The sequence below is a fragment of the Zea mays genome, chromosome 2, assembly GCF_902167145.1.
Source record: "Zea mays cultivar B73 chromosome 2, Zm-B73-REFERENCE-NAM-5.0, whole genome shotgun sequence".
Lineage (NCBI taxonomy): Eukaryota > Viridiplantae > Streptophyta > Magnoliopsida > Poales > Poaceae > Zea > Zea mays.
The window spans coordinates 48,613,509-48,624,383 of record NC_050097.1 but is presented as its reverse complement, the minus strand read 5'-3'; the positions used below and the strand labels follow the sequence as shown (position 1 = coordinate 48,624,383).

The following is a 10,875-nucleotide window of genomic DNA, read 5'->3' as shown; positions in this document are numbered from 1 at the left end:
CGGATCTGTTGCCCGTTATCGGACAACTTTATTGTTCATGTCCACCTTGAAGTTGGCCAGAAACTTTGCTCTCGCTTCTTGAATCAGCTGCTCCTTATGCTCCTCGAACTGGAGTTGTTCGTCAGCCGGCAAGGTTTCCCAAGTCGGCTCTATAATGTTGCTGGGAGAGACTTTAGAACTATCCATTGAACCGGCCATTGAGTGCCGATTTGATGGGTCTAGATGTGTTGTCCCCAGCAGAGTTGCCAAAAAGTATGTTGACGCCTTTTTCGGGCGTCAAACACTCAACAAGAACCAGCGGCGGTGCTCTCTGCACAGGCGCGAACGGTCCGCGGCCAGGGGCCGGACGGTCCGCGACCTGGCGCAGGGCTAGGGTTCCCTGCCTGACGGCTGGACGGTCCACGCCCTAGGGCCGGACGATCCGCGCGTGCGCAGGGGGCGACGAAGGTCGCCGGCGGCGCCTGGATCTCGCTCCCGGGAGGGACCCCGTCGGGGAGGAGAGATCCTAGGAGTTGTCTAGGCTCGAGCAGGCCGACCTAGACTCCTTTAATCGACGTAGAGTCGAATAGAAGCGGAGAATTTGGGGATTGAGAGGCTAAACTAGAACTAGACTAGAACTACTACTAATTGTACAGGAAATAAATGCGAGATAGAAGTATTATTGATTCGATTGATAAGCACAAATCGGCTATATACCTCTCTATTTATAGAGGAGGGAGGCTGGACCCTTTACAAACTAATTTCTGAGCTAATTCCGCGAATCTAGCTAACTACCGTAGCACAAAACTCGGAACCCTAATCTGTTCTGCGTACGCGCGGACCGTCCGCCACGCTCAATTTGGTGCCCAACAGTTGTGTTTAGATGTAATTATTATATATTACATACAGTCGTAATTTGCCTAATGAATTGTGATCCCCTGAAAAATATGTCATTCGACCGTGTTTCTTAGCCATTTGGTGAACATCTGAAGAATCAACAATCTGCACGAGTTGAAAAAACGTTTTGCATTTTTTTTCCAGTCAGATCAATTGTTCAAGGCTTCTGAGGCCTCTCTCTCTCCTACCGTTCTTTCGCTTTGTAAGCTCCTCGCCTCCAACACAACAACCTTCTAGGCCTGTTATTACTGAGTTGCTCTACTCTCGCCGATGCCTCTAGCCCCTTCCATGATCAGATCACAGCGTCACACACAGTTGGGTTCGAGTCCGAGAAAAACAAAAGCTGCTCGACAATTAACAAGCCCCCTACATCAGCATCAGCTCAAGCTGCTCAATTCAGGTTAACACACTGATCCCCACACCCACGCCATCAGCCATCATACCAACTCCATCCAACCGGCTGCACCTAAACCTCTCCAAGAACGCGCCAATAAACATCCCCTAAATCTCAGCCACAAGTCACCACACAAGATCTCACGCCGAGGGGCGATCCAAGGCACGAGAGACCATGTCAGCGTCGCCGGAGAACGTCGTCGCAGGCGGCAGTGGCCCGCCGGTCGCGTGGTGGAGCGCGGCCTCGCCGGTGGGCGGCGACGTCGTCCTCTGCAGCGTAGCCCTCCTCTTCGTCGCCCTGGCCTTGGCGTTCGTCCTGTACCACTACTCCACGGCCACGGTCAGTCGCCGCGGCGGCGGCGCGGGGGTGGGGGCGGCGCCAACGAGCGCCCAGCAGCACCAGCAGCACGGCACGCTGGGACGAGGACGCGACGCCACCGGCGGCCTTGACCCGTCGGTGCTCCGGGCGCTGCCGGTGACGGTTTACGAGGCGAAGGACGACCACCGGGCAGGCGAGGCGCTGGAGTGCGCCGTGTGCCTCGCCGAGCTCGCCGACGGCGAGCCCGCCAGGTTCCTGCCCAGGTGCGCGCACGGCTTCCACGCCGAGTGCATCGACCAGTGGCTGCGCGGCCACTCCACGTGCCCGCTCTGCCGCGTCGACGTCGGCCTGCTCCCTGCGCCGGCGCCGGCGCCGCCGTCCTCGGCCCTCCCTCCGGCGCTCCCGGCGCCCGCCACCTACCCCACGGACCTGCCGACGAACGTCCTGTTCTGGGGATCCCAGGGCGCGGTCACCGTGGCGAGGGCGGCGGTCCGCAGCGGCCCGAGCGCTCCCCGTGGAGCGCCGCCGCCGCTGGTCATCCATGTCAGGGAAACGGCACCGGCACCGCCACCGCCTCCGCCGCCGCGTGAAGGCGGCGCGGCAAAAGCGGAGGGCTTGGCGCGGCTGAGTTCTCTCAGGCGGCTGTGGAGCCGAGGGAGGCATGACGACGCTGCGGCTGCGACCTCCCGTTCCTGCCGCCGCGCCACTGCCACGGCAACTGCCTAACGCGCTACACCTACAGCACGTGTTACTGATGTGCAGGTGCACTGCACCGATCCTCAACTGGAGACACGACACGCTTCCATGGCAACAGTCCACCTAGTATCAGTCTTCGGTTTGTTGCAGTGATCTTGGTTTTTATGCACACAGCTATTAATCATGGTGCTCACCGAGTACGAGCAACACAATCTCGAGCGTCTCCGCGCCGCAGAGGCTGCCCGCACCATTCGTGCAGCTGGCGATGCCGACGAGTAGGCCGGCGAAGAGCATGCGCGCCGTGAGCACGACGCTCGCGACACATGTCGTGCTGGCTGCCGAAACCGATGTTTTGTACGCTAATAAGCTTCACGCCCAGGCCGTAGCGATCGCGTCAACATTTGGTCCTCCACTGCCGTCGCTCTCGACCTCACCATGCCCAACCCAACTACACGAAGCAGCCATCGTCAACATCTGGTCCCTCAACCGGTCACTCTCAGTCTCACCGTGACCGATTACACGGAGCAGTCACCGTCAGCATTTGGTCCCTACTCCCTCCTCCCTCGCTCTCGACCTCACGGCGCCCAACTAGCTACACGGAATGGCGCCATGCGGCGCCTCTTCCTCCTCGGCCCTCGCCGTGGGCATGTATGCCTATTGGATCATATCCGTCCTCTCAGAGACTCAGACGTACGAGTCCTTTTTTGGCTGATCAACCCAGGTGGGCACGAGCACGATGTAGTGGACTGCCCTCGGCTGGCACCACAACACATGTGCGATCAGTGCGGAGGCCATAGAGTACTGTAGAGCGGTCCGTTGCGCGCGGTGTCCTCAGATGTCTCCACTGTTCAGTTAACATAGCGAACGTTACTGCAAAAGTGCTCTATTCTATGACTAAGGTCAAGGCAAGAGTGATCCGTGTTCCGATAGAGGATCCAATCAGAGGCAGCGTCTTCTCCGCATACCACAACTATGAGGACTTGTTCGAGGAGATTAAATCTCTCTTGCTACTCAAAATTAATATAAAGTGGATTAATCCTGTCAGTATTAAATCTCATGAGAAGATCTTTGTTATACGTTTTCATTTTACCCCTGTGCCTAAATGTGTTTCTAGGCCATGCACAAAACTTTTATATCATAGTTCCAATCCTATTGTTGGGCACTGACACACGCAGACGCACTGTCAGGTGGACCCAAACAATCAGAAAGCAGGTGAGATCTTAGGTGCGTGACAAGACAAATGACAGGAAATTGTAGCTTCTCGTTCTCTGTGTCCCATCCTGTTACAGGACGGGGTATTTATAGGCCCGTCCGAGTGTAGGTGGTCCAACGTACAAACCTACCCCCGTCTACCAACTATATCCGAGGAATATTCCATGTAACGGAGTAATTACAACGTTGTTCGTACAGCACACGGTTCACACTAGATTACACACCCGCGTGTTACGCAGATAGGTGGGCCTCCGAGAGCGCCCTCCGGTGGACCGTGTCGAGCTGAGCGGCGCGTAGTTGTTGTCGGTGTCCTCGAAAGCCTTCGCGCTAGCTTCCCCTCGGCCGGTTAGGGAGCCGCTTCTAGAGTCGTAGCTAAGTCTCCAGCTTCCCTTCACCCCGCTAAGCCGAACGGAGCGCGAACGAGGGCTCCGCTTCCAGAGTGTCGTGAGGGGTGACGAGGACTTCGCTTCGGTGCGTAGCAAAGCCTTGGTTGTTCGGGCGTCGCCCAGTGCGCCCCCTCAATATCGGGTCTGCACAACTGGAGGCCTCTTCGGTCGAAGTCCCAACGCGAGTGATCTGCGAAGACAATTAATAGTGTAGGGTTTGTCAGTTTTAGAAATGAGGGCGAGTTCGACCTATGCTCAATGTGGTCTTCGCTCTACGATTGAGGCTATGTCCGGCCTCCTCCCAACACCTACACTAACATAAAAATTTTAGAAATGTAGAAACACCAAAGTAATTGCACAAATACAAACACATAATGTAAATAAAAGGATAGAAACACATCCATATTTTTCTAAGGTATCAAAGAGTCGACGCTCACCACTAATCCTCACTAGAGCATCCACAAAACAATCTCTCTCCCTCTTGATCCACGATAAGATCAAGTGCTCTCTAGGGGATGATTATTTTGCTCCCTACCACAGTGAATCGCCCTCAACACTCACAACATGTGTTTAGTTTTCCACACCCACCATTGAGAGATCATAAAGATCTCAATCGCCACCAAGTCATCTAGGTGATATTGATCACTAAGGGAACCAAGCACAAACTCTCACTTGAACCAATCGAGCCTATGAGAAGAGTGGATGCATACTTGTTATATTCTCCAAGAACCACTAGAGTCATTAATCTTGAATTAGCAAAAATAAATCACTCCACTAGCTCAATTCTCTCTCTTGGACACTAATGGGTGTAAGTAAAACTTCACAATATCAATGGACCTCAAATGCACGAGATAGACAAGATATATACGCCCAAGGCAAGAAACTAGTTGTTGCCCCTCTACTCAGTTGCCACGGGTGCATCGTATCTAACTGATGCAGCCATAGACGACTCCACACTACACACATATGATGGGGCTCTCAGGATTAATTTTGAAACTAGTCGCTAATAATACAACCCATCCGGTGAGCTGATCTATCGCTCACTAGACATGTTTGATGAATATAAAGTCGATATAACCATTTTGATAAGCTCTCTGGTCGAATGATGTGTGCACTAGTCTAGTGTACTACCAAACACATCTAGTGAGTGCACTACACTATGCCCGACAACACCCACTCAACACACTCTGTCTGACACACAGTGGTTTAGTGCACACATAACGTCAAGGTACCAACCATGTTTCCCTTCTGAAAATGGAACATAATAGGCATCACGTGCATCATTGGACACATTCGATGAGTGCATCTTAACACAAACTGCTCCAATTCAAATCATATTCTAGTTGGATTTTGATTCTAATCTATTTTGGGTTTTATCTAAGTTGTATAGTGCTAGTTTCCATACATGTGCATCACATCCACGCACTAGACCTAACTAGGTAAAGATGCCTATTATACCCTCTTTATAGTACGACCAAAGTAAAAATAAAGAACCTACAACTAATCTAAGTGTCCCTCGATATCATTGTCTTCGCGCTCATCCTTTGAAAATCAAAATAAATACCATCAATAAGGGCATGAAAAACATAATTGCCCAATCAACCAACATCATTGTGACCTCACTAAAGTAATGTTGCTACAAAACACATGTTAGTCATAATGATTGTTCATCATCAATATCCAAAATCGAATCAGGGTCCTAAATGCTTTCACTTGGATACTAGCAAGCCACATCAATCCATTAAATCATCTTGTCAATCAACCACCAAAATCACTTATGTCCCTTGCTAGGTGCCATTTTTCTTACACCAGGGATGTTCAATATAATAGCCACATGTCCTCCTATACATTTCTCTTCACCACTTAACACGACATAAAAATGCCTACATAAGTCCAACAATGGATCTTCTCTTCGATGAAGTGCAACATACTAAAATATTTGAGCATTGTTGAAAATGATATAAAACTCTATGAGGAGGTAGTGCAAGATATCGTAGACTGCTTGAAGGAAATGTTTTCGTGGAACCTCCTCAAGCAACTTGTAGATTTCAAAGGCCATGCCTTTTTGGGACTTTGTGGCAGAGGTCTCTTTATTTCTTTATTAGGGATATTTGTCATTGTTATAGTTGTATGTGTTGTTGTTTTGCTCATGCATGTTACGAGATGCTTGCCATCATTGGCTAGGTTGCCATAGTCGTGGTAGTGTCTTATTGTCTTATGTTTTTTTTCTCTATTGTATGGTCAGCACTAGCCATTGGGTTTGTCCAATAGGTTTTGCTACAGTACTCACATTACCTAAATTAAAAGGGATAAAGTAATTAATAAAAAAACCAATCGCTCCCTGCTATCTGCATGTGTGTACATGTGATTTGTTTTCTTCTGTTGCAATCAACGGCTACACACTTCAATGAAGGCTATCGAGAAAGAGATAATTTTGGATTCAGAAATCCACTTTCCATATCATTGGCTAGGTTGGAGAGTTGTTCCTATAATTTAAAAACTATTTTGCTGTTTTTTGGGGTTTTTTCAATTCTTAATTTGCCGAGTGTTTTTCGACACTCGGCAAAGTCTTTGCCGAGTGTCCGAAAAAAATACTCGGCAAAGAACTCTTTGCCGATAAAATATTTGTTGAGTATTTTTTTTCCGAGTGTTATACTCGGCAAAGGCTTTGCCAAGTATAAATAACGCGATTCCGGTAGTGTTTACCGCCTCTACCTGTGGAACTATTGAATCCCTGATATATATCAGTTTGTCACGCGTTATATAATAAATCTGTACGCGTACCATGAGAAGCCCTATCTTATATATCCTTTTCCACGGCGCGTTCATGGTTTCCTCCGTGCAGTCCGCATGAGCAACGAACCCGGCCGTTACCTTCAAGTCACTACCGCACTTGCTACTTGGGGCGGCGCAATTGTTCACGATGCTAGCTACTGCCTGCATGCTACTAACTGCAGGGGGGGGGGGGTACCACATGATAGATGATGCGTGTCAGGATTTGATAGGAGGCTAGTGTGCAGCTTCATTCTTGTCATCCATCATTCCATATCTTTCGCGTGAACAGCTAGTCTCTCCATGGGTGTTCGGTATAACAGCCATGAGCCATCACATACCAATTCTTCTCGTCAACAGTCTAGTCTCTAGTGGAGCGAGGAGTAGCGGCGGTTGAGAGCTCATGCTAGTAGGACAACACAACACGTACTAGTAGCTAGCTAGTGACCACCGTGATCGGAAAGCTTGAAACGATACACATGAGAGCTACCACGTGAAAACATTCGATAGATACCCAGTGCATTTACCTAGGCAGCTAGCAGGCGGCTGATGCGCTAGTAGATGGGGAGTGTTAGTTGGACGAGCTAGCTATAGCGAGCGTGGGCGGCCCCCAGCCCCTTACGACGTTTGGGCATGCACCAGTTCACTTTCTTAGCTTGTGGACTGGCGCTCGCGGCCGGCCGGCCGGGCCTGATGGAACATTGGCCACTGTGGCGATGAACAGTCATATAAGCGCTCACAAGTCAGAGCATACACTTGGGTCGACTTTCGCCTGGCTCCCTAGACCCAATCCTGGATCCTACTCTTTATTGGCAAGCGTAGGCACGTACGCCTACACAGGCTCGGCTCCGACATGGTCGTGTGAAGCTCACTAGTATACAGAGCCTCTATAGTGGCGGTTCTAAAGACGTTTGCACTGACGTTTTTCAGTGCTGCCAGTGCTAGGGGCCAATGGAAATCGCCATTTCCAATGGCGGTTATTCTAGAACCGCCAGTGAAAATAGCATTTCCACTGTCGGTTTTCTTAATAAACCGCCAGTGAAAATAGCATTTCCACTTGCGGCTTTATTAAGAAAACCGCCAGTGGAAATGCTATTTCCACTGACGCTTTTTTTATTTAGCCGACAGTGAAAGTTTTCCCGCCTTTTTTAAATTTTCGTACTGAAATTTATATATATTTACACACACAAATATATATATATATACATATATATATATATATATTGATAAACATGTAGTATTGATATTAAAAGCAACATGAAATTAAATTCTATCATACATTTATATACATCAAAGTCTTGTTTACAACCATGTATGCATCACACATTATATACATCAAAGTTTTCACTTAAGCTCTAATAATTATCTCAGCTAAGAGATAGTCTACTAATCTCTGTTAGTATTCTGAACTCTCGCAAAGCTAATGTTCCGCAAGCATCGTGATATTTCCCTTCTGCGGGAATGACCTCTTTCAATATGAATGTGCATAGGTCCTCAACTATGTCATACAATGCACCTTCAGTCAAGTTCTCCGGGCTTCCTTGTTGAAATTGTTGTAAAGGAAGTTTATAAACATTATCTATTTATACTCAATAATAACACATTTGCATCTTTAATAACATAAATACATACGTGACTATTACTAATAATACATTGCCAGGGTTCGTGATGTATCGTTCGTTCATTCTCATAAACTCGCACACGTAGAACCCACATAGGACCGATCCGGGTGGTTGCTTGTGGCACTACATAACGAGAGATTGGTTATTTAGTTGCAACATTGTCCTATGTACGTACATGTATGATATGTATTCATAAATTCACATACTTGCCGGCCAATTATAATGGATGTCTAGTGGCATGCCTTTTTGGACGTGTCGTACTTTCCACCTCGTAGCTTATAAAACTAAATGCCCTGTGATCTCAAATAGAATCACTATGTTATTCTACAATTCTCATCGATATAAGTATGCATGCATAGAAAAGGCTTACAGCTCTAAGATGCCGAGGAATTTTGAATAGGCCGAAGGCTCGGTGTGCAAGGAGTCGAGCACCATCACCTTTCCAACCTTAGGATAAATGAAGAAGCATATCCAGTGGTCCCTGTATGAATCAAACTTGTGATACATGTGTATTGAAATTATTAATTTTATTTATGCAAAATTACACTTACTTAAAGTTGTACGGGGCCACTATGGATTCCCTGTCTTGAAATTGAAGCATTGCGTGTCCTATGTAGGTGGCGTATCTTGCTTCAAAATCCTTCTTCAGATCCTGGATACGCACCTCAATTTCTTCGTCCGTTAGTCCCTGTAATGCTTCGTTGCCTTTTCCGATTCTAAAAGTGTGGTTATCCTCGCATATCTTTATTGGGTTGAGATACCCAACCCTTTTACTGGCACTAGCATTGGGATTGGTACCATAAAGGATTTCCTGCTGATCATGTTGCATTCTGCAACGCACATGTGCATGTCAGATATTGAAAATTTATACAACTCACTAATAATAACACATATATGTGGAGTATGAGTGACACTTACAATGCAAATATGGTTACAAGTTGCACGTCGAGTCTCTGAAGGTTCATCATTAACCACATGTCCTCGAATGCAACAACGACTTTTTGATTTGAACCAATAAAAGCACGGACTGGTATATTAACACTGATGGTGTCGATGTCAACTGAAGATGCCCGCATGTACCAATCATGCAACCTTTTAATATTAGCCGGGATTTTCCTTAGTTTCTCAAAAGTGAGTAGTGGTCTGCCCAGCACATATTTTTTAGGCACATTTTTATAATTTGCCTTAGTTGGCTTCTTTATCTTTGCGGCCATTGCCTCAGCCTTTTTTGCGGACTCCTCGAGATCGGCCAAATCAACAGTGTCTGACGTGAGGCTCCGTCCAATCCCTTTCAAAAAACGAGCTGTGCCAGCAGTGGATTTACTCTTCTTTTTCTTCTCGAACGGGGACACTAATTTTGGTATAGAAACTTTAGATTTCTTTGATGGTCGTGGAGATGGCTGTGGAGAAGGTGGATCCCTGAAGGGCGATGTATGTGGCGGATACGGTGGGCCACCATGAGGATGAGGAGAAGAAGGGTCAGAAAGAGGATGAGGAGCAGCATATGAAGTTTGAGGAGGTGATGATGGATGTACAATAGGAACAACAATTTGAGAAGGCGGAGACGGTTGGGCCTGCGACGACGGCTGTCGTGGTGGATCAACCAATTCGACATCCCTTCGAGGCCAAAGGATAAAATTCTTGATAGCTTGTCCAAGTGTCTCGATACCTTCGGGCCCAGGGATGTCTAGCATGTCGTCCTCGTATCCTTGGACGACTGTCGTCACTTCTACCCTGCAATATTCTTCTGGAATGTTGTTTCCATGGAACTTGCGTCCTGGGATCGCAAGGCCTGTGGCTACTTTCTTTGTACGCTGATTGTTAATACCATATCTTATAACTAGTGTGCATGCCACAGGCCTTGTGATGTCATCAACTGGATAGCGGACCTTATTTCCCATTGGCGCGACAGAGCTTGGGATGGTCGTACCCTCGGTGGAAGCCGGCGTTTGAGCTGCTGGAATTATTTGCATCTGTGGAGTGGTCATCTGTTGAACAGACATCACACTCGCCATCGCCAATTGCTGCATCAATTCTAGAGGAGGATTCGATAGCATTTCAGACATCAGGCCTTTGAACTCTTTCTTGGCCTCCTCCTTAAAATAATTCGCCATCTCTTCCTTGTATCGATCAAGTTTCTTGTACAGACCTTCCCATTGTGGTCCGAATCCTTCCTTCCATCCTTCCTTAGATGAGATTCCTCGTACACGACCAGGATGCTCAGGATTACCGAGACCAGCCGTTAGAATGTCTCTCTCCCTTTGCGGCTTAAATGTTCCTTGGCTCTGCTTAGCTGCAATTGCATATATGTTTTTTGCCGCTTCTTCGACAGTGGGATCATCAAAAGATACACCAGACTAAGTTTCCCTTGGTTTTCTAGCACGGATCCAATTAGCTGTCCTTTCACCAAGTTGCTCGGACAGCGTCGGCAACCCTGCAGCCTTCTTCTCAGCGTCTTCTTGTCTCCATTTAGGAACCTGACGCTTGTAACCACCTGTGCCAAGGTGGTGGTGGTATTTGTTCTTCTTAGATAGTTCCGAATTTGCCTCACTTAGCGATATGAAATCAGGGCTGCTCCTCTGCTATAGAAATACTGCCC

At 47.8% G+C, this 10,875-nt stretch overlaps 1 protein-coding gene across 1 annotated transcript; it reads left to right on the top strand.

Moving 5' to 3' along the window:
- Positions 1 to 1,124: 1,124 nt before the first annotated feature.
- On the top strand, positions 1,125 to 2,467 carry LOC100273652 (putative RING zinc finger domain superfamily protein). Its single transcript, NM_001148066.1, has one exon. The coding sequence runs from the start codon at positions 1,445 to 1,447 to the stop codon at positions 2,312 to 2,314; it is 870 nt and encodes a 289-aa protein (NP_001141538.1). The 5' UTR covers positions 1,125 to 1,444; the 3' UTR covers positions 2,315 to 2,467.
- The last annotated feature ends 8,408 nt before the right edge of the window (positions 2,468 to 10,875 follow it).